Source organism: Argiope bruennichi, chromosome 9 (genome assembly GCF_947563725.1).
Source record: "Argiope bruennichi chromosome 9, qqArgBrue1.1, whole genome shotgun sequence".
NCBI lineage: Eukaryota > Metazoa > Arthropoda > Arachnida > Araneae > Araneidae > Argiope > Argiope bruennichi.
The window spans coordinates 4,172,760-4,198,191 of NC_079159.1; the positions used below are offsets into that span (position 1 = coordinate 4,172,760).

Sequence of the window (25,432 nt, forward strand, 5' to 3'; positions counted from 1 at the left end):
CCTATTTAAAAAAAAAAATAAAGGATGCACAACTCATGCACAAAATGATACACCAGAAAAGTTATATGCTCTAAAGTTAAGTGTTTTACATCTTAAAGATAAATACAGTACACTCCTGAGTATCCGGTCTAATGTGGTGGAAGGGCAGGACGGATAACAAGGAAGCCGGATAGGTCGGAGCTCAATGAACTCATTTCTTTACTCACCAATACCAGAAGACAAACTTTTTATACCAAAACTCACTGTTATAATACGCCTTTTCTCACTTCATATTAAGTCCATCTCAAACCACGTAGAATGTGAATTCATGAATATTGTACATACTGTGCAATTATAATCAGAAACAATGGTAACAATTAAGGTCCATTACATACTGACAAAACAATAAACAATAAGCAGAACACTGCTCTTTTTCAACCACAACTTATATTTTACAAATGACACATAGGAGGATTGCAGGAAATGGCTGCTTCCAATAACATGGGCAATGTTACCAATGCAATACCTTGCATTCCTCATTTAATTACAATAAAAGGAAAATATGCCAGAAAGTTGTGAACCAGATACTCAGGAGTGCACTGCATTCACAAAGAAATATTTATTTCAGAGGACTCAGCAAGAAAAATAACACAATATTTTGAAATATCATACTGTTTAGCCTAGTTTGCTTACTGTCATTGGCATAAAATATCATGTAATATAAATGAATATAAGAAAATTTAAATAGTTTGGTTTTATTTTGATTAAAAATTTTAAAAGAAACTTTCTAATGACAGAAAGCATTAATGAATGAAATATACCAAATGTTTTACTTACACAAACAAAAGAATAACATTGAACTGTTGACAAATATTTTACAGAGTAATATATTCATGACAGTCTTTAAATAAAGAGAATTTTTACATTCCTAAAAATATTAAGTAAAAGTTTTTCCAATAAAGGAAAGAAAAAAATGCTACAAGAATGTAGGATTTTAGTAAAGTTCCTTTCCATTTAATAGCATAATATTACAGTTATTTTTAATATGACATCACTTTCTATATTTTTGATCAAAAAGCAATAGAAAAATAACAAAAAGCCATTAATTTGAATTAAAAAAAAAACTTGTGATTCTTAAATGGAATGTTTATTAATGTTTAATAGAAACATCACATTTTGATGTTATAAAACTGGCATCAACAAGACAAAAATTTACCAGAAGGCATGCTTATCTGTCCTCCAGATTTGAGCAGCTTGAGTCGACTTTTCCTGAACTTTCCTTTTCTCTTTTTAGGTGTGGGCCTTCCTTGCTGCTGCTGCAGAATCATGATGTTAAGTTCTCTTTCCAGAAGATCTATTTCTCTTTCAGCCAATTCCTGCTCTCTCTTACGCAAAAATTCCTCTTGGATTTTTTGCTGTAGAAGAGCCTTGGTCAATTCTTCTTCCCGGCAACGCAATTCCTAAAATATTTTGATTATAAGAATAATATATTCGAGCAATGCAATAAAAATACATATTAAATGTTTGAAATAAGGGTCTTTATTTATTTATTTTTTTAAATTTTATCTATATATGAAATTTTTGTGTAATTAATAGATAGATATAGTATTAATATTTCAGAATAAAAAAGTACAATATTAAATTAAAAAAATGAATCATTCAAGTAAATAAAATGGCTAAAAATTAAATAAACCAATGCAATTCAGCATAAAATTCTAGTACAATTACAAAAAATTACAATATATATTTTTTAAATAACAAAAAATACGGATTAACAAAAGTTAACATTAAACTCAGAGTCATTTCTTAGAGCAATCAAAAGTGTCTTGTGATGCTTCAAACATTTATTTAAATTACCGCAGAAAGACAGTGAAATGTGTTTGCAATGACTGAAATGTCATTCTAAAAGCTTCATATAAATAATAAGTCTCTTACTATCATTTTCTTAACAGATATTTGCAGTTTCTATAAACTATAAATAATTTAATTTAATAAACATTACAAAATTTTGTCTACAGAATTACAAAAAATTTAACTGAAGAATATTAACTACCAATGTTAATATTAACAAAATGAATAATGTTAAATCAACTCAGGTATATCCAAGCAATACACATACCAATCAATTCAGTTATAAAATTATTTAGTGCTCTTTAAACAAGTGCTACAAAAAAAATCATTGACAACATATGAGATTGATAAAATTCTATCGTATCTATAATGGTAAAACATTGTAGTAAATAACAAAAGAATTCAATAACTCAAGAACTCACTTTTTCTTTACATCTAAGTTCATGAAACATATCAGCAATCTCATGTTTCCAATCTTCCTGCAAGGTGTGGAAAGATTCTTGAGGGGTATTCATAAAAGGAGAATGAGCAATTTCCATTAGTTGTCGAAGAATATCCACAAATGTTGGTCGGTCATGGGGATCAGGATGCCAACAGGCTTCAAAAGATAACAAAAGTTTTAATACAAAAAGCAAATGTGCAAAATCAATTTTAAATCTATTAGAAAAGAAGAGAAGATAAAATTATGAAATTTTTCAAGCATTTTATCATGATATAAACAGAATTCATCCCAATTTGTGATAGTAAAAAGGTCAAGTTTTCAAAATAATGTTAATTTAGTGAATAATAATTAGTTAATACAAATTATTTCATTAATATTTACTAATAACTGATCTTAAACTTTCTTTTAATTATGATGAATTAAATTTAGTTAAAAAATTTCAGATGAAAATATTGTCATGCATTTTTTCCCTCCTATTCAAAAGAGGTCATAAGTGGAAAAGTTTTAAATAACAGAATTGAAAGTAAATTGACAAAAGTTAATAGCTGTAACTAATAATAAACATTACACTTCAAATTTCAGTCTGCTTTTTAAAATATTTTTTACTAATTAATTTAAATGTCATTTAATTTCTTTATTTTTACTTTTCCTTTCTAGCCATCTTGAGTGGCAAATAAACTCATTTCTCATAAAACCAATTGATCTTCTAATTCAAATTAAGAATCTGTAATATTAAGAAATTATCTAAAATATAAATTTGAAATAATTCAAACTATCAAGAACAGCTCATTGTTTATACGCAAAAATTATTTAAGTAACAAAATGAATAAATGCACTAAATACTAAAGAGATAACTGAAAATATCAATGAGCTTATTTCTAGTCAGTCAGCTCATCTTATTCAGCGAATTTCATATGGAATCACTGAATTAAAATTTGCCCTCAACTGATAAAATAAAATATCTGATGGAAATGAAAATTCCTTTCCTAAAAACTACAGGCTTTGTCTTCAAATATAGATATTCATCTTAATTATAGCCAAAAGAAGGTATTTTTCAATTCTACAAACAAATGTTTTAAAAACAATTGTATATCAAAATATTTCATTTTTTTTCTAAGTTTAAACTATTAATAATTTTTAAGAGCTTTTAAATTTAATTTTTTAATATGAGCTCTTAAGTTTAATTTTAATAATGAGCAGTTATTTTAAAAAATGAATTATCAGGCAAATTTTCTTCTCACTTTAAAAATAAATTTATTTATCAAACCAAAAAAAATTAAATTTCTTACTAAATTAGAAATTAATTTCTTCTTAAATTAGAAAATAGTTCCATTCTTAATGATTTCCACAAACAAATGCAAGTAATTACACAAATATAATATTTTATATATATATATATATGCGTGTGTGTGTGTGTAATGATATTTTAAACTTCAATTTCAATTTAATTAATTTCCAAAGTTTTATCTTAATTTAGCCCATAGTAACTTTACTCTAAATTATTCTCTTATTTCTTGATCCAATTCCACTGTTTCTACTTAATTAATTCAAGAGAAGATATGTGAAATTGCAGAATCGGCTAAAAGCCTAACTTTCCCACACTTCGCGTGAAGAGACAAAATACCGCTGATGAGACAAATTCTTTTTTAAAAGATCCCTGCGTTTCTCCTACCTCTTTGACGTGTGTAATGAAAATTCCCTATTGTTAATATATTCATTATATATTAGCACTATGAAGAAATATTTTCAGTATCAAAATCTTAGGTTATATAAGACCAGGGATAAAATGTCTAAGAGCTTTTTCATCATTCCTTTCTGTGTCGTTCTGTGTGCTCTCACTTGTACAAATGCCTGCTACTTCAAAATGAAATGAAACGACGTCACGAAATAGAAAGTCTTTTCACTGTCTTCAAAACTGCATCCTGCTTCACATAAAATAATGCTTACATATATACACACCAAATGTCAGTAAATAAGTAATAACATATATTGAAGATTATACATAAACGCAAAAATATCTGTAACTGATAATAGGAATTGTTTGGACAAACTACGAAATAGTACATGAATATGTAATTCATGTCTGGGTTAATCCTTGATATGGCAAAGTAAATTCCCTCTTCCATTCTGAAAGCCATGGTGCTCATTTTTTGTGCACAATCATTGGTTATCATATTTAATCAAAAGAGCAGGATGTGTATTACAGTTTGTAACAGTTTTGCAAGCGCATAAAAAAAAAAATCATATATATTGTTTTATATATTTATTTTAAAACTCAGATGTAATTTAAATATATTAAGTGGACACAATTTGATGCAGATGGCGATAGTAGAAAACAAATCATTCTACAACACTTACTACAAAAAAAAGTCCAAATAAATACCTTCCATAAGAGTAGAAAATGGAGCAGGACATGTAGAAGGAATGGGCAATGTCAGTTTATTAACTGCAACTCCATAAGCAACAGCTAGAGCATCAATACCTTTATAAGGAGTCTCTCCTGTTAACAATTCCCAAAGGACAACACCATAACTGAAAAAAAAAAAAAACATACAAAGTTGTCAAAGTGTACATTCTGTAAAATATTTTATTTATTTATTAATATTTAAAAAAATACATAAAGGGAAAACCAACCACTATACATTAAAAATATGAAAATGCATTCTTTAATTATTGCCTTTTCGAATGACAACAATATTATAAAACAATAGTATTCATGTTCTCATGAGAAAGTTTTAGAAAGTATGCCAAGAGAATTTAAAATCATCATTTTGTAAAGCAATGCAAAATTTTACACTGATCATTGCCAAATATCAACAATACAAATTTAATCCATGTACAAGGAACTGTAGTTTCATTTATTTTTCTAAGAGCACATTTTTGAAAAAGGTTAGTGTAAGCAATCATCAGAAAAGATTTTTCTTATTTTTAATATGAGGCTCTTGAAAACACCATGTAAAAAATGTCCTCTCAACACTTTAGTAAATTTTTGTGTAAAAGTGTAATATATGATCAAAAAATATTTTGTTTTAATGTTTGCAGACCTTCTTAGTTTCTTGAACATCTGACAAATCCCTCGCGTCCAAAAAGAAAAATCTAATAAATTCAAATTATATTAATCATAAATGGTTTTATATGCTGTTTTGGAAATTCACTGGCAATTTTTTAAACATTTAAACTTAGTATATATTTTTTTTCTTTTTTGAAATTATAAAGTTATATGAATATTAAAACAATTTTTTAAATGTGTTTCTCCCTTCCCCTTCTTCAGTGAAGAAATTTAATTGTGTGTTTAGAAAAAGTACTTTTTCTAGTTAATGGATATCTATACTTATAATAAAGCTCAATGTGTGTGTGTGTATGTTGGCGCTCTACAGGCCAGACCATTCAACCTACAGCTACCAAATTTGGCACATTTATACCTTGGAGGCCGGGAATATGCACCTGGGGGTTATTTTTTAAAATTTTTAATTAGAATTTTATCTATTTAAAAATTAAGTGAAATTGTGGCGTATTTCTGCTATAACTTCCGAAAATATTACCACACAAAAAAGATTTTTACATGAAGTTAAAGATCAAAAAATTATCTTTTAAATGATACAAATGTTTTAACCTTAAAATTAAATTTCTATTTTTAATGAATTTTTAAATAAAAATTTTAACTATATTTTTCAACAATTTTTTTCGTACAAAATAAAAATAAAATTTAAGCTGCACGAGCACGTTTTGCATTCATGGGAAAAAATTAGCTTTTTTCAAAGTGTTGCCATCATATTGATTAAAGCTCCAACTAAAAACAAATTAAATCTTTTTGGAAATGAAATCTACAAAAATATAATTTTCGGCACATGTCTGTAGGAAAAGAAACAAATTTGAAATATTATTTTTTCTAAAAAATAAATTCAAGAAAAATTATTTTATGATCTTTTACACTCTCTATATTATTAATCCAATAAATCAGTTTTATTTTAATTCAAGTTTTGTTTAATATGAACAGGATATCCATTCAAATCAGGGCCACACAGCTAATTTGTAAACCTTTAGTAAGACACAGATCTGCTAAAATGGTCTAAATGAAAAATGATTATATTTTATGTAACTTGATTCAATAAATGCTCTAATAAATAATGAATTTTTGATTTTACATAAAGCTTCTGCTGTGGAAATCACGAATAACAAAATGTTCTTGAAACACTAATATTTTAAATAAAAAGAGTTAATTTCCAATCAACTAAATCAATTACTTAAACTGACTGATTTATGAAAATTTGAATATCACTATTCAATAAAAAAAGGATAATTTTTGATTTTCCATCGATCGTTTCAAAGAAAATACACCAATCAGCGTGCAGATTTCTCAACATTAATTGGCCTAAGATTATGAAAATGCTGAGTTTTTCTAAATTTTTAACATTCAAAACTTCATAAATAAGTCTTAGTTGATCGTGGAAAATAGAAATGTTCATTCATTTATTTAAAATTTGGTGTGGCCAGAAAATTTCTCAGAATATACCTTACTGCATTAAATTTAAATTTCATAATTTTTGAAATATATTTATAGGCCGGAACAAAATATTATTGATTTCATTTCAATCCTTTTGAAAGCAAAACTAAAAACTGAATTTTATGCTGAATCTGAGAAATTTTTGTTGAATTATTGTTTTAGATATTACATAAATTATGAAAAATATTTTGTAGTTCACATAAGACTTAAATATCGAGCGATTCTGTTTGCAATTACTCATATTCAATAATAATAATAATAAATAAATAACAATAAAGATGATAAATAAAATAAAATGCTTGGTTTTATTAAAAAATATCTTTATATTAATTGAAATTTCATTATTTCCACTTCAAATTAAAGTTTCACCGGAAATGACAACAAATTAGCAAAATATATATAGTAAATTGAACAGAACCATCTAAACAACAGTATAAGTTTGGTATGACTATCAAAATTTGAAGATTCAAAATATTTTGTTTGAGAATCTATTAAGAGACCAGTTACTTAAAATATTTAATTGAAAATTATAGCGAGTGGTAATACTGGCGAACCGGCTGATCGCCAAAGGCGGCTAGTATATATATAAAATATAAACTAAGATTTGAAAAAAATCTAAAAATAGGAGAATTTTTTAAAACAAATTTTTTCTTTGCATACAAAGAAAGCAAAGTTGGATTCATGTAAAATGTACTTTTCTTCTATAAAATTTCTGAAATTTATAATATTTATTGATATAAAGTTTCGTTCAACAGCAATATGAACATGAATGAAACATAAAGTAAGACTACCTCCAAACATCACTGGCTTTGGAAAAAGTAGATGACTTGATAACTTCAGGTGCCATCCATGCATAAGTCCCAGCTGCTGACATGCGAGTTGTTTTATACACTTCTCTCGCCAATCCAAAATCTGTTATTTTCAGGGTCTTGTTTCTCAAGTCTCCATTTTCCAGAGGTTCACTTAGCAATACTGAAAACAAAAAAATAAACCAGCTGTAAAAAATTATGATTATTTCTGTAAAATTTAATTATAATAAATACTTTTAGTATAATTCCTTTTAATCTTTTCTACACTGCATTATAATTTCCCTCCAAACAAATATTAATTGATATACTTGAGTGAATAAAAATATTTACTAAATGAAAAAAAGAAAGAAATGGAATTTCAGATGCAACCTTTTCTTTTACAATTTTAATATATTAATAAAACAAAATTTTCATAAATATAAGATTTACTGAATAAATAGATTACTTTGTGAGTCTTCCTTTTTGTAAATGTGTGTTATAATTTCTTTGGTGCATTTTAAAACTATGCATTCATAAAATTTGATTCCTAACACAAGTAATGAACAAATACCATAAAATATAGATCTTACTAAAAACTAAATAAGTACTAATAACTAATATAGTAACTAAGTAATAATAACTAATATAGCAAACTAAATAAATACTAATATTAAAAACTAAGAAATAATAATCATAATAAATATTTTATGACATACTAGATTGCTTCCATACATGAACAGATAATTAATTACTTCAAAAGATATTCTTTCAATTAAAATTTTTAAAAATCACAGTTAAAAAATTAAATACTAAAACAACTAAAAAATAATTAAATGTTTTAACAGTGAAAAAACAAATATAAAATATTAATGTATTCAAATTATTAATAAAGATTTAAATAATGAAAAATTTCATTTTCTGTAGCAAATTTTTCCTTTGTTTTAGATTAAAAATTATTATTGAATTATTAATTCTGTATATATTACTCACTATAAATAAATAACTCACAAAATTCTAAAAGGAATTAAAGAATAAAAATTTAATAATTAAAATAAAGAAGAATTAAAAATTATATCTTTAAAAATTTCTCACTCAATACCTTACTTCATTATATCATTACTTTCAACTTTAAAAGAGTGAACACATTTTCCCATTCAGATTTTACCACGATTCATTTAGCAGATGAATTTAAAGAAATGTGACTTTTTAAGTAATGAAACTTGCTCAGTTAATAATTAATAAAAAGAATCAATTCTAAAAACTTATGTTAGCATGATGATTTTTTTTATTTAGATAAGGAAAGATATTTAAGCTTATGATTTCAAACCTAAAATGTTCATGGCAAAAAAAATTGCTACATAATTTATTTTACACATTTAGAAGACATAATAATGTTTAAAGGACAAAGATTACAAGAGCACAGTTTAGAGATGTTTGAATTTATTAGAAAATTGATGAATTGGTAAAAGCAAAAGTACTTGTTCATTTTTACGGCTTCCAAGTTTCCTAACCAAGAAAACGAGTTATACGGTCGAGATGGTTGCTTTATGTATAAAAGTGCTTGATAATCTTACATATTCTAAAAATTGTCAAGTAAACCTGAGATGGAGTAGGGGTTGTAAAAATAAACTAGTACCAAAGCACACTGGTGAAAAGAGTAAAAGAAGTATCCAGTGAAGCTGTCTATCAAATAAAATTTATTAGTGTGCAATTCACAATAAGAAAAAACCTTATAGCAAATAAATAAAAAAATTATTTTTAACACATAAATATTAATACATTTTAATTGATTTTACAAGTATGTAAATTCTATATTTTTCAGAAAATTCAGCAATGTCAATTAAATTAACTTACTAACTTATGTATACATTGAACAATAAATATTACATGTAAAAAAGTGAAATATTTTAATTTAAATCATATTTTACTTGAAGCTGCAATATAAATTGAATCAAAGACAAAAATAAAAGTATGTGTCCAAAAATCTCAATTAGAGACAATCAAGTTTTAAGTTTGGGAGATATTACTTTTCTGTCTTCATTCAAATTTAAAATGTTCCTGGTAACATTAGAGAGAGGTGGGTGTTGTATTGCTATAAGTTGTTACATTCACATCAATCAAAAGGATTTTTTTTAAAAAGCTAACAGTAATACAGAAATTATATTTGTGATGTTCTTCTCACTGACCCATTTAATCCAAACTAATATTACAGATGTAAAGCGACATTGAAATGAAAGCTAATCATGAAGCTATAAAAATAAAATTTAAAGAAATATTTAGATTAACAAATTACTTTCCTCATGAAAGACGAATTCAACAGACTTGAATAAATAAAAGATAAGATAAAACATTACTTTCCCTAATTAACTTTTAAGGGCCCTTAATAAATGATATTTAAGTTTTGATCAATACAACAATTATAAATTTGAGATTTGAAAAATTTCATGCAAGAGTAAAAACACAGTAATCAAAAATTTATGCAGATTTTTATTACTATTATTAATTAAAAACAATATTTTTTAAAAATCCAATATTTTCTGAAAATTTTAAAAAGAAATAAAATTTCAATTATTTTAGAAGAAAGGAAAATTTTCAAAAATTAGACAGCAAAATCAAGCACTTACAAATTTCACTAATTTCAATATTTTTAATATAGTTTACTGATATTAGTTTTACAATAAATAAGACATAAATAGCCAATGATTCTGTATGAATACTTAAGATTCCCTTTTTATTTAAAGTTCCAATTTTAATACCAAAATATTTCAAATAAAATAACAATAAAATAATAAAAAATATATATATAAAAAATAAAAATTCCCAAATTTTCTTCTTGTAAGGTATTAAGAGATTAACAATGTAAGTTTATAGATTACATTTCGAATTCAGAAACTACATTACAGCAAGTTTTTGTAATTATGGAACAATTAAAATAATTTTAAAAGATACTATTTTAGACCAAATAAAATATAATGTTTTTTCCATTGATCAATTCATCAGAAGCTTAACTGGTAAGACTCTTTTTCGTTTATTCTGATTAAAATTTTGTAATTTTTTATTTTAAGCCAATTAAACTTAAATATTCATTTGAAATACTATATTTTATGCAGAGGACTGCAGAATTACTTGTGCAAATTTAATAACCAAGTTTATAGATTTTTAAACTCAGATTTTCTTTAGATTACCTATAATTTGTTTCATTTAATTCCAAATTCTCTTGCATGTTTTTCTGCAATATATGCAGGTATTCTTTGTTGTAATATATATGTGTGTGTGTAATGATATCTTTTAATCTAATTTAAATCCAAACTAAATTTCTATTTTTATCTTAATTTAGCTTACATTAACTTCATTTAAAAATATTCTTATTTTCCTACTCCTTACTATTTTTTTTTATTCCAAATCTTATTTTTTTTATTTAACTCTACATACGCTCTATAAAACTATTGATCTCAGCATTTTCTCATGCTCCGAGTGAAGAAATAAAAATTCCTTAATGCTTGCAACATTCTTTTAAAGATACTTAAAATTCCCTTTCTTAAATTGATATATGTTAAAGAAGTCCCTATCAAAGCTTATAGTAAAACCATTAAAAAAAATCGCTCCCCTTTGCACTTGTATTGCAATGCAAGTGGCTTTCAGCTTATCATCGCTTCTTCCTTGTTCATATTATGCCTTCCGTGATGAAACAAATCAAAATTTCAAAACTTTCTTCTATCCGAAAACACAACTGCTAAAATATGTATAAATACATACATACATATATATTATTATTATTATTGGTAAATTCTGAATTACTAATTATAGCATGTACGTTAATATTCTTTGTATCTTGGAAGTATAAAATCTGTAATCACTGGGATTTTATGAAAGCTACATAAATTTAACTTTACATTTAGTTTAAATTATCAAAAAGATAAAACTGTAGTATTGATTGAGTCATCAGATATTATGCAATCTTCAACATATAAATGCAAAATTTTCCTCTTACTGAAAAATATAAACATTCACAAATACATATATGAAATTAGAAACTAACTTACCATTACTGGATTTTAAATCTCGATGTATTAGAGACACAGGTGCTTCATAATGAAGATAATTCATTCCCCTGGCAATCTGAATAGCCCAATTTACAAGAACATCTGGAGGTATCTTTTTACCAGAAAGGACCCGATTTAGTGGCCCACCTCGAGCAAACTCCATCACAAGACACAAATTTGGCTCTTCCAAGCATACGCCTTTCAATGTGACAATATTAGGATGATCTAGCAACCAAAATAGCTTTGCCTCCTGACGTACATTCTCTGCAGTAACACTAATATCTTCATCTGGATCTTGACGTGCAGCTTTGACTGCAACTTCTTCACCTCTCCAGAACCCTCGATAGACTTTCCCAAAACCACCTACACCAATTACTTCTTCTAATTCTAACTCAGAAAAAGGTATTTCAAAGGGCTGATTTACATCTCGCTGGGATACAAAATTACTGGGGAAAATTCCAACTTTATCTCCAATTTTCCCAGTCCACCAGCCCTCATCTCCTGAGATTTTGGAATCTTTTGAGAGAACCTCAACCTTCTCACCTCGGCGAAGAGATAATTCATCATCTCCGGAGGCTTCATAATCATATACAGCCGTCCAGAAGCGATACAGATCTTCTGATTCCATCAGTTGAATGATGGGGGTTTTGTTAGGATGGATCCTTTTTGTTACTTTTAGTTTTGTTCATGGTAAAACAAATCTGATTCAACAGACTTTTGATCTATATTACATTGATAATAAATAACATTTCTAATTTCATGTCTCATTGAGAAAAAATATTACAATCATAAGCATACCATATTAAATTTAACTTTAAAATATATCACTTTCAGATATGTCTATTACAAAAGAAAAATAGTTGCATCAAAATTGTGGAATGTAATTCATTGAATCTAATGAAATTCAGTTTATGTCAATAGCTTTAATTAAAATGCTTTAATTTTTTAGAATCTAGAAATATTTGCACTTCAGCCACTGCTTTCAGGTTAATTCTTTCAAATCAACACTAAGCATTTAAACAGTTCTTCTGCTTTACATTTGTAAATCAAAATAATTTTTTTATATATGCTATAAAATTAATTTTTCACTAAAACCTGTTCTAAAATTGCATTTTGTCTATTTTGTGATTTTACTAATGGTACTTCATGACTTTTTGATGAACACTTTACATAAATATACTGCTTCTAAACAAAGAAAATATAGTAAAAACAGAATGTATCAAAGATTAGGCAGACGTGCACTAAAACTACAATTTGTTAGTAAAATATATCTGGATTATTCATTGATTTTTGTAATGACACATAGCAATTGATGCATTTTATCATCTATACTTGATATTTTTTTAGATCACTGCTCCTATACAGATAATTTATAATTTCATTATTTTCCATTTAATAAATCTTCAGAATATTGTCATTTACCAACTTTCATATTCATGAATGTTACAGAATTTTACCCTTGTATTATATAATAAATATATAAAATTCCACTTGTTTCCACAACTGTTGTACTTCACAAATTCAAAAAATTTAGACTGTCCAGTTTTAGATAGAAGTGTTTTTCTTCTAATACAACAGTTCTATCTATTCTGCAGAAAATTAAGGCGGGTTATTTGTTAATTAGAATAGTAATCTTAGACAACAATTAAAATTTTATGCTTCTTCATGTGTTCTACCTTTTTCTTCTTTAATAAATTCATTTTTTGAGAAATATTCTTCAGATCTGACTATTCAAATGCTCTCCACACAATACAGAATTACAATGAAATTATTAATAAGAAATCCTCATTATTGTGGGTTGGCAAAATACCTCCTGCAAGAGAGGAGTTAGCGGCTTTAGCTGATAGAGATGGACACACACAGTACGGTGGGCCCCTCTCATTTAGTAGGATTGTTTCTGCAGTTAGAAGAAGAAAGAAAGCAGCACACACAAAAGAATCGTGGGAGATCATAGCAGCCTCCGATACTCCTTTTTAGCTGAAATTCCCTCTGATTGAGAGACATATCAGCCACTATTATTACCACAACAAACAAATTTACATCGCCACTATACTCTTATAATGTGTAGAAGTACCTAAAAACACACAACTCATATAAAAGCATGTGATTCAAATAGTTGTAGAATATTCCACCAGACGGATATTTCGGGAACATTAGCTGTACAATTAAGCCATAAAGTATAATTTCATTATTCACAGTGCTAAGTACTTCTATTACTCAAATATGTATCCGGAATTAAATGATATATAATTTTATTTATGACGTTGTTACAAATCAAGACCAATTTATAGAACAAAGGTTTAGCAATATATTTAAGAAATCGAAGGTTTAATAGCAATAATAGGTATCCTAGATATCAATTATTTAAAAATTCGTTTAAAATGTTTGATAAACTGAAACATTTTTGACATAATTATTTTTTCCTTAAAATATCCATCTTTAATTAGAGCATTTTTTTTAATTTCATGATATTTTTTAAGTATTTTTTTTTAACTGGAACTGTTCAATATGTCCTCTTGAAATCATAAACACTAAACAAAAATAAACTCCAAATGAAAAAAATGTTTTTTTCTTTAATTTCACCAAAAACTAAAAGTTTTGAGAAACTAACCCGTTTATGTTTATATAAATGGACAGCATGGTGTACAGAATCTACAAGGGCATTTGATCCTGTAAGTAATTTATTTCTTTTCTGAGTATAGATCATTTATTTACCCTTTCTTTTATCAACAAATTCTTTAATAGATTACACGTCTATTATTTATTCCTTATTAGAATTACTCGATAATATTATTTCTGTAGAATATGTTTTAAGAACGAATTTATCACGTTCTATACTTATTTTATATTTTTCAATCGTACTTTTCAAAATCAAAAATATTATTTTAATGATCTTATATGAATATAGTTTCGATTGAAATTTTCTTATAAAATCCCAAGGGCTGTTTTTTTTAACTGAAATTTTTTTCAGTATGAATTTAAAATAAATTTGCATAACTGATTATTACCTTTTAATTTCATTACAAATTTTCCTTTTGAGATAAAATTTAGACTACCTTTCGATTTAGAATGAATGTGTTATTTTAAATGTATTCCTATACTTGACAACATTTGGAGAAAAAAAATTGAAGTCTTATTATTATTTGAAAGGCTGGCTCTTGTATCTGAAAGACAAATGGTACATGCCATCTTTGAGGTATCTTCTAGTTTGATATCTTACATTTGCTTAAATAATTAACAATTTAATTGTGATATCTGACAGTGTACTACTGAATAAATCCGAACATATAAGGATATTTTTAGATTGAAAATATTTTTGATATGGCTAATATTGTTTGATTCAATTTTTGTTAAGTAGATCTGTGTTGTAATGATATGCTTAGAAGTCAGTAAAAGAGTAATATTAATACTTCAATTTCAGCAAATTTTACTAGTAAAAAACTATACTGTTGTGTGTTTTGTGTATGTAAATTAAAGTCTAACTCTTAAAATAGTCTTTGTATATTTAAATTTATAGTTTTTATATTACTTTTCCTTCATTATGCTTAAAATGAAATCCTAGTTGAGCCAAAATGTAAATGTCATTTAAGCAGAGGAAAAAGTCAGCTGTAGCATTTCTACTACTCATAAAAAAAAAGTTAAGAATATTTATATTTATCATTAAAGTATAGAAACAAGTATTTAGTTTTAGATATTTTTTATTCATCTAAAATTCAGTCTCACTTAATGTATTACTTTATAGCAGTGTAAAGAAGCTGTTTTATTTATAATTTTATTTGTTCAATCTCATTTTATTATTACATTTGATTTTTCCCTTCTAGGCTCATCCTTTTCGTATTAAAAAAATACCTGAAGATATTTGGGCTGAAAGTAAAGACCCTAAATTCACAGGAGTAGAAGAAGTGAAAGATAGGTGGCATTTTGTTGAGCGTCTTTTTCCAAAACTTAGAGTTCCAGAGCCTGCAAAAAAAATTTCCTCTGTTGGATGGAAAGCACCATCAGGTTTCTGATAATTTCTTATTTTCTTTAGATTTTTGTAGCTAATTTTTTAAAAATTAATTATAACAAGTTTCAAATTAGTTTCACAGTATAGAAGAGGCTAAGATGCATTATTCTTGGAGTAAGTGAAAATATTCTGAACATGATCCTACTAAAGTTAAAAGAGAAATTAATTTTATATGTCATTAAATGATTTTTATAGAATGAAAGCACATTTTTAACTAGCTGCCTTTGGCAACCAGCTGGTTTAGTAATAAGATTAATAGTTTCTAAAATTTCCAATTACATATTTTATGCAACTTCTTCTTAATTGCTTCTACAGTGAAATATTTAACATTAAATCTTGATTAGTTTATAAGCTTTAAAACCTTGTATTATTCATCTTCTTTATTTTTCTGTTATCTGACCTAAAATTTGAATAGATGCCATATTTCAATCTCGGATTAAATTGCAATAGAAATAATTAAATTTCAACTAATACAATAACTTTATTGCTGAAACTAAACATATCCATTTAAAATTTAAGGACAAAAAGTAGAATTATTCAGTATTGAAAATTTGTGTGTACTACTGAATATATTTTATAATTTCAGAATATTGATTATTCGATGGAAATGTCTCTAATTCAACAAAAACTCTTATGTACTATAATAAAAGAGGGATTTTCTAGTTATAAGAACTATAATACATTTAATTATAGGAAGGAGCAGCAATTTTTAAGAATGGCCAAAATTTAATACTTTTTCTTCATTGCTTACAGTTAAACTTCATTTGTAAGAATATTAAAATTTCAAAAATTGTTTAAAATATGCCTTAGATTTTTGAGAAGCGGAAATTTGAAATATATTCAATGCGTGATTTCCCCCTCCCTCCTTGATCATCAACTCATAGGAAAAATTCTGTTAACTTTCCAGCAATCCGATACTTGAGATAATTCAATAATTTTAGATTATTGAATTATCTCAATTTGAATAATTAAATGTTGAAATGTACTAATGATTTGCATCAAAGTTCATTCCATTTCATCACTGGTTGTAAATTTAACTAAGGATTCATTTTATCTATTGAAATGTAAATTTACATTTTGAAAATCATAATCCATGTACAAGGCCTATAAACAATAATATCAAAAAAAAAAAAAAAAAAAAAAAAAATGGGAAGTTAAAGAGATCTGCTGTTTAATTTTCCAAATAATTTAAATTGAAAACATTTTTTTTTTTATTGGTTAAAAAAAAATGTGTGTTTTTCAAGCATCTAAAGCTAAAGCTATAAAAATGTTAAAATCTTAGAAATCTTATAGAAAAAAAAAAGTTTTTCTAGTTCATCTAAGAAAATACATGTTAATGTGAAATTTTCTTATTTTAATCCATCAGTGGATGCTGATGCAAAAATGAGACTACATTTTTCTTTATTTAAAGATTAAAAAAATAAAAACTCATGCATTGACTGTCTCTCTTCTGTAAAGTGTATAGCACTTTTTAAAAGATGAAGGATATTTTGTATAATTATATATCTTAGATGTCATATGAAAGCAATGCTTTTCACTTTATCTATTTTTTATGTAACAATAATGGTTAACTTTTTTTTTTTCCCTTTGCAGCTTCATTATGGCTACTTTCAAACATTTCAGGGAGCATAAATTATTTATTACTTGTTTTAAATGACTTTTTGTTTTAAAAAAATCTTAATCTTATCATGTTTACCATAGCAAAAGCATTATATTAAGCATTTATAATAGTAATTTCACTTTTTTGAATAAAATTTCATTACTTTTTATACTTAATTGTATTATCAAATGCTCATTGAAACAAGTTCTATTTTTTTCCCCAACTACTTCCTTGCATTGCTTATCTCCCTGTTCTCACTCTCTCTCTAGAAAATTTGCCAGATTTGCCATACTTTATTGAGAGAACTAGGAACCATATGCTTCCTGTATATGAAGATCATGTATACAAGGACAGGGTGCGTGTAACACAAGTGAAGAAAATTCAAGGAGATATATGGGTATAGACACATCCTGTTATTTGTATAGTTACAACTGAATTTGAAATATTGATTAGTTTGCTTTAATCGAAATTTCAATAAAATTAATCATTTAAATCAATTAAGGTTTGCAATTATTACATTCCATATTAGGATTATATAGAATATTTGTGGTGAAGCTTATGAGCGAGATAACAGCTACGGTATACGAGAAATTATTTTTGCCTTGTTACTCGGCTGCGAACCACAAGATCCCAGGTTCTATTCTAGCCAGTGCTCACTTCCACATTGGTGACCCGGGCGTGATGAGCAACCAGCTGTTGTGGCACCATCTACCCAAAGTCATCAGATTCACTTTACGCAGCTCACAAAGTCATTAGACTCACTTGACGCAACAGCAACCACTCACCCACACACACTCTCCATCATGCTTTGCACTACTCAAATGAGTACAGGTGCATTAACAGCCACGATACATCACCACTCAACAGCCATATTGTTCGTCTCACCTCCGACTCAATGAAGGGAAGAGTACTGTGGTGAAGCTTATAAGTCAGATAACAGCTACGGGACATGAGTAATTACTTTTGTCTTGTAGTCTTGTTACTCGGCTGCGAACCACAAGGTTCCAGGTTCTATTCTAGCCAATGCTCACTTTCACATATTTACTAAGCATTTATGCAGTACTAAGCGTTAATTACAAACTAAGCATTTATGCAGTGTTTTATGCATGCTGATTATAGTGTTTAGTGCACATTTGTGTCATTATTTTCTAGAAATGAATTTTGAACTTATTGCTCTAATTAATTAAATGTTATTTAATGCACATTCAGTACTGTTAAATGAAATAGAAACAGTTTATATAATAAACTTCTTGAATGGAGCTGTTATGTTTTTGTATCTAAATATTTTTACTCATATTTAGAATTTTATAAAATGTAAGCAATGAAATACATGAAGCTTAAATTTACTATATATTTATAAACAATTAAGGTAATGTTCTGACTATTATATTTTTGTCTAGTTACAATTCAAGTGTTATTATTTTATATAAATGTATAGACATACTTTTTGTATAATAAAGTTATTAAGATTTAAATTTCATAGGATTTTTTTTCCAGTATTATTATTCTCCAAACATAATGTCATTTATTTCGGTAATAAAGACATTCAATTTACATATTATATTATTAAATGTTTTTTACTCTCTCTTTGCAGGCATTTGAAGTAGATCTTAAAAAGTTTTTGCAAGAAAAATTGGGTGAAGAAGTAGAATCCCATGTAAATGAAATGTGCTGTTTTGTAAATATTAGAGGTCGTCATGTAGATATAATTAAAGAATGGTTGTATGATAAAGGTTTTTAAAATAAAGAAGTTCTCATTTCTGTTTTATTTGACTGTGAAAAAGAATCAAAATACAACCTTTACCACTCTGCCATCAGATAATGCATTTGTTCTATATTGTGAGAAAATCTACTGCTCGTGAAATTTGTTACAAAATCATAATCAGGCAAATGATTATAATTACCTATAATTTTTTTAGCATTTAATAAATGAGCACTATTAAAAATATATGAAGAGAAAATGAAAAATAATTTTTTAACCAGATACATTTTATTAAAAAATTTATCCTTTATTTTTTTAATGGAAAACAAAATCAGTCAAATATATATATATAAAAAGTGCTCATATGTAAAATTATTTATTTTAAAGTTTTTAAGTATGATTAGGCTTTTTTCTTTCTGAGGTTTATGCAGGATATTATTTCTCCATTTATATGTTTTTATTAAAAATTTTGACATTAACTATGACATTTTCTCAGATGCTATAGAAAAAAAATAGGAGAAATTCTTCTTGGCATATATTTCTGAAATTTTTATTTTTTAGTAAAAATGTTTTAGTTTCATTGGGATTTTGAATTTTAATTGAAATTACTATAATTAAAATAAAATATATATTAATTATTGAAATATGTCAAATGCCTGCATCCTTTATCCTATATAGAAAAGAGAGTTAAATTGATGAAAAGTTTCACATCTGTATTCTTAGGAAAAGTATACTGAAATTTATTTTAGCTCAAAAAATTATGAATCACAAATTACATTTTTAGTATCTAATCTATGAATTAATCTTTAAAAGAAACCAATTTTCAATATTTCTAATTTTAAGAAAGGCAACTTATTGAATTAAACCTACATTTAATTTATAATGTCAAATAAAACTCGAGCAAAATTATTTTGCAATAATAAAAACAAAATCGTTTGAATAACACAGCTCCTCTTAAACTAAGAATTTTTGGAACATATTTCAATTTCCTGTCTTCGAGAGTCTCAAGAAATATTAAAATGCTAAAATTAGTAATTTCATTTGCTAAGGAAAGATTCTGTACATATATTCTTGGCACTTTTTAAATAAAAATTGTGATTCTACGATAAAAAAAATTTGAAATATAAATTAGCAGTATTCTGGTATAAAACAATTTATACTATCTAATACTGAAGAAAACTATAAGAAATATTTTTTAAAAATAAAGTATGTTGCACCTAAGCAGAGAAAAGCATGAAAATTTTAATATTTCTACAAAACAATATCATTATAATATACATTTATTATTCAGTATGAAAAAATTTCATTTACATATTTTGTTGAGCACCTTGTTAAAACATACAAGTTACACAACATTATTCTTTTAAACAATATTGAAACAGATTAAGCAGACTTTGAATGAATTTAAAAAAAAAAAAAAAAAAAAAAAAACATTTTAAAATATGGAAATAAATTAGTAAAGATTTTCCTTCCAAAATTAAGTACTCATTTTCAATCTTAGAACAAAATAAATAATAAGTACAGTCCAACATCACATACAACATCTAATCAGAGAATCAATCATAGGAATTAATAATAATAACTTTGGGTAAAAATTAAATTTCATAGACCTTTTCACAATTAAAGGTAGAAGTAAATCAATCCATATTAATTTTTTACAACAAAATATACTAATAAAATAACCAAGTATAAAGTATAAGTGCGAATCAATTTGTAACAAAACAGTAAGAGCAGTTGTATAAAACATAGAAGAAAAGAATATTTAAAAAAAATCACAGATATACAGGTCATGTGCTAAAAATTTAAATGGAAGTTTTTATAAAATATATAAAGAAAATTCATATGATATAATAAAAAAATTAATACAGATGTAAAAGATTATAATACAACAATAAATCATTTAGTTCAACAAGAAATATTATGAAATAATGACATTAAGGAAAAGATATAACTAAACTGGATAAAACAATTGTTTTTGAACATTAGAATTAACTGAAAATTTAGTGTTTCATTAAATACAATACTGGAAAGTAAAAATATTTTTTTATAATAAGGTTGAAAACTGTATTCAAGTAACAAAATTATTTATACTTAAAACAAAAAAAAAAAAAAAAACACTACATAATACTTTTGTTAACTACAAATCGGTGGTTTCAATCACAACTCTGAACGTTTAAAATTTTATAAATATTGTTAGATAATTTAATTTTTGGGCAAATAATTATAACAGGCACAATTATTTGATTTGCTTTTAAGTAAATACACAGAATAATTTATCAACCACTGCAATATGTATGTGTGTGTGTGTGTGAAATACACTAAATGTATATAGGACATTATTATTTTCATCATCCATTTAATGAAAATCTATTATAGCATATTTCACATAAAGTAAATATAATATTCAAATTAATTATGTATAAAAAATTAATGTTCAGTGACTGATCTGTTACCATATTGATTTGGAGTTTTGAGTATTTTATAAAAGGATTTTTTACTCTCATTCTAATTTGAAGAACTGCAGCATAGCAATGATAATATATATTTCACAGATGAAGCAATGATAATATATATTTCACAGATGAAGTAATCTAATATAACTCAGTACTACCAAAAGTTACTGCTAAGAAATGCCAAAAGCTGATACTCTATTTACAAATATCTTAGTGGCTGTTGTTGTTGTCTAAAAGAAAGATTGATATTCACTTATATTACCATTATTCACCAAACAAATAATCATTCATCCAACAGTAAAAATTAATTTAATTAAGCTGATGAATTATTAAATTACAAAATGCATGGTTATTTTAATTATTGCTTTGTTAAATTATCATTTTTTTAGATGTAAAATTATAAGTAATATTTTTTATTCATTAAATAAAAAATAAATTGATCAATGCATTTAATGAATGTCAAAGTTTAACACAATTAACCTTGAGAAACCTAATCAACAAAAAGTTCTCTTATCAAGAAGTGCAAATGGTTAGATGAGTTGTTATTAACACATTCATTGATGGTGATGAAAATTGGTATATAAAGAAATGTACAGCTCCTTAAGTTAAGGGTACTAACCCAAATGCATACTAAGATGTGGACAAAGAATGCTTTTATCAACTTCTAGGCATGAGAAAGATGCAAAATAAATTCTTTAGAATTGTTTAAATCTTACAATGAAATATACTAATTTCTTAAAAATCAACTTTTTTAGCTATTTTCTTGATTTTTAATAAATATTTCTCAATCTATTTTAAAATTATATTTATGTACATTCAATTACAAAAACTTATTCATGAGAAAATTACAGATTACTTTATACAATTATATCGAGTCAATAATATAAATAAACTTTTAGTAAGCCCTTTATATTAATAATGGTTATAGCTAATAATGCTATTAATGCATCATGATTTTAAAAAAAAATTATTATAAAAATTTAATATGACTACTGGGAATTATTGTAAATCCAACACAACAATGAATGTGTTAATGGTGGAAATAAATATATAGCCTCATCCACTTTAAACTTATTAATGGAGTAAAGGAATTATACCTTAGATATTAGAATATACTTAAACAAATATGATTAGAAAACAACGCTGGAAAAATAAAAATTTCTACTTAGAGTACTAACTTTATTCTAGCATATCCTCCCCCAATTCAAAAATCATAAAGGTATTTAGTATTTAATCATGAATTAGAAATCTGATAGAATGCTTTATAAAGAGGTAATATAACTTGTTTATATGAAACAAGTGAATACCAAAATAAATCTAGAAATGATTAATTTTATCTGATAACATTAATAAAATGCAACACTATACAAAAGTATTCCTAATCATAACGTGTTAAAAGATTCTGATAGTATTTATGGCTAAATACAAAATAAATAAATAATAGTATAGGCACTATCGCTTTTATTATCATATATCTTGTATACAAGACCAAATTTTTAGAAGGGGGAGGAGAAACAGGAAAGCATAAAGCAGATTTTTCAAAAAACTCAGTATTTCTAAGAAATAAAAAATTAGTAAAATAATATTAAAAATATGTTATGGTTAAATAATAAAATACAAAATCATTATATTAAAAAAAATTCTCATAAAATTTTAATCAAATATACTTATATATAAAGTCATGTATCCCTTCCACACTGAATAAAAGTCCAGGAAATTCTGAACAGGATTTAATACAAAGCTCCATTAAAATTGTGTGATATTTGTTGTGTTTTCTTACCTGGAATATAATGAATTAAATGACATGATAATATGATGATCCTCTTTTAAATACAACATATTGCAATACCAAACTGACAAAACATTAACAAAACAAGCTTATATACAAAAAGGCTCATAAAGCATAAATAAGATATAAAAATTTATGTATCAAAATGAAATGATGAATCATGATTTTTTAATAGAGATCAATTAGAAAATGAATTTACAGGATTTATTACAGGATTTCTAATCTCACATCTGAAAGAATAAATAATTTTCACAGGTTGATTAGAATGAAAACATTTCTTCAATCAGCTGATCTGATCATAAGATTACTTTTGCTAGTCTGACTAGGAAACTACATTCTATTTGCAATACTTTTTTTAATATGTAAATAGATCCTATTTATAGAATTTACTTTTTTTTTTTTTTGATATTAAAAAAAAAACTGTTTTTTTAATTTTCAGAAAAATGGTATGCAAAGTTAAAATATAAAATGCAGAATTAAAGCACATCCTTTTTTTAAAAAAAAATAAAACGTGCAAAAAAAATGCTTATGCAATTTATCTGTAAAATTAATAATGAATTCAATCAAGTAGAAATCCTGTGAATTATCCCAAAAGCAATCACTCTGTCAAGCATGGTATAATTTATAAACAACCTTACTGATGATATTTACAGCATAATCATATGAAATAATATTTTGGGTTTACATTTTGTACATTTGAGCAGAAGCTAATTACCAGATGACTAGATTACTTTAATGATTTTTGCTTGTTTGTGTGTGTGTGTGTGTGCAATTTTAAAATTCAAATGCATGCTTTATGAAAATTCAACACATAGAAAATAGTCACTCAAGAATTGTCATACACAAAAAGCATCTCTGTAAAACTAGATGATACTGGTCACAAAAGTCACAGGATGTAAAGAACATCTCTGTCACTGCAAAATTTGCTTGAGATGTTCACTGAGGTCACAATAGATCTATTTGTGCAGATCCTGTAGATACTTTTGCTACAAAACAAAATATATGTGCAGGTCAATTGAATAAATAGACTAGTATAAAAGTGTCTGGCTAAGTTTTGTTGCTTTGTGTGGTGAGTTCTTGAACTGTTATAGCAATTCGCACCAGACCTCCTTGTTCCCCTAGAATATCCTGTGGTGAGCACAGAAGATCCTGAAAAAAGGAGAGAATCAATAATATTAAATCAATGCACACAAATTTACATTAAAGAAATTAATTTTTAAATATATACATGTATACTCATTGGATTTTGTATACATCAATATTATATATATATATATATTTGAAATTTCACTTGAAAATCTATAAAATTTTTATTTGGAGACAAAATAATATCTAATATCAGGTTTTTCTTTAAGGTCATTCATGTCAATTAAGTTGATGTCTACTGATATCTATCAAGGGGAATATTTTATTATATACAGGAATATGAAAGATTGAATCAAATATTACAAAGAAAAAGATATATTCCTTTATTTGAGGTGAAAGAGGTATTAGAATAAGTAAGAAATTCGGATTGAAAGTAAAATAAGCAATTCTGCAACTGGGGGGATAATAGGTCTTATAAGAACTTAGAAAAATAATCAACAAACAATACAGATTCATTATGAAAGTTTTAAACAAAACCAATAAATAAGTTAGTTCATTTAAATCTTGCTAATGAGAATCCAGTTCCTGGCATTCAAATTGTCATGTTCTTTAAAGATAAAAATAAGATATGGTTATACTAGTTTTTAAAAAATGGATAGTGAAAGAAAAACAGTAGTTAAAGAAGAAATATAAAATGCATACACACACCAAAATACATAAAAAAATTGTAAGGTCCATAATTAAATAACTTAACATTGTGTATGTTACATTTGTATGTGAATACTTTTCTATGTACTTATCGCCAAATAAATAGGTTGTGTTTTATTTCATCATTTATTTTCATTCACACTAAAATGAATAATTCCATAAATTTGTTTCTTTTCTTAAATAATTTTAAGCTTACAAACAAAAACTTTTTATATACAGCAGATATTCATTATATATAGAAAATGCAAAATAAGTTGTGCTTGGAATAATACATTTTCAATGAATTGATTATTAATACTAAATTCAAATAATTAATTTTCATTGTTAAACATAGAAATCTAATTATTCAAAAGCTAGAGTTCAAAAATTTTCTTTTCTTTATAATTTTAAAATTAACTTCATTGCATCTATAATCTCTAAAATACTGAGCACTTTAATTGCAGATAAATCATTTTTTTTAAGCCATTCCTAGGTCATTAGT

At 25.7% G+C, this 25,432-nt stretch overlaps 3 protein-coding genes across 4 annotated transcripts in view; 1 reads left to right on the forward strand and 2 right to left on the reverse strand.

Annotated features, from left to right (window-relative positions):
* LOC129984617 (mitogen-activated protein kinase kinase kinase 11-like) overlaps positions 1–13,677 on the reverse strand; it is a 28,233-nt gene extending 14,556 nt beyond the window's left edge. The window contains exons 1-5 of one of the 2 annotated variants that reach the window (XM_056094541.1): positions 11,608–13,677; positions 7,568–7,748; positions 4,656–4,804; positions 2,253–2,428; positions 1,196–1,439 (exon numbers count right to left, since the gene is read on the reverse strand). In XM_056094541.1, coding sequence (XP_055950516.1) covers positions 1,196–1,439; positions 2,253–2,428; positions 4,656–4,804; positions 7,568–7,748; positions 11,608–12,235 — 1,378 coding nt within the window. In that variant the 5' untranslated portion in view covers positions 12,236–13,677. The remainder of the gene's footprint in view (positions 1–1,195; positions 1,440–2,252; positions 2,429–4,655; positions 4,805–7,567; positions 7,749–11,607) is intronic. The other variant, XM_056094540.1, reaches the window with a different exon arrangement.
* A 423-nt stretch (positions 13,678–14,100) lies between these two features.
* Positions 14,101–18,981, forward strand: LOC129984251 (39S ribosomal protein L49, mitochondrial-like). The gene is made up of 4 exons (XM_056094091.1): positions 14,101–14,279; positions 15,429–15,609; positions 17,483–17,610; positions 18,808–18,981. Exons 1-4 carry the CDS (start codon positions 14,160–14,162, stop codon positions 18,952–18,954), a joined length of 576 nt encoding a protein of 191 aa, XP_055950066.1. The 5' UTR covers positions 14,101–14,159; the 3' UTR covers positions 18,955–18,981.
* A 1,842-nt stretch (positions 18,982–20,823) lies between these two features.
* Positions 20,824–25,432, reverse strand: part of LOC129983624 (leucine-rich repeat and calponin homology domain-containing protein-like) — a 49,621-nt gene continuing 45,012 nt past the window's right edge. The window contains exon 16 of the mRNA XM_056093161.1: positions 20,824–24,306. Within this exon, the coding sequence (XP_055949136.1) occupies positions 24,205–24,306 (102 nt within the window). The 3' untranslated portion in view covers positions 20,824–24,204. The remainder of the gene's footprint in view (positions 24,307–25,432) is intronic.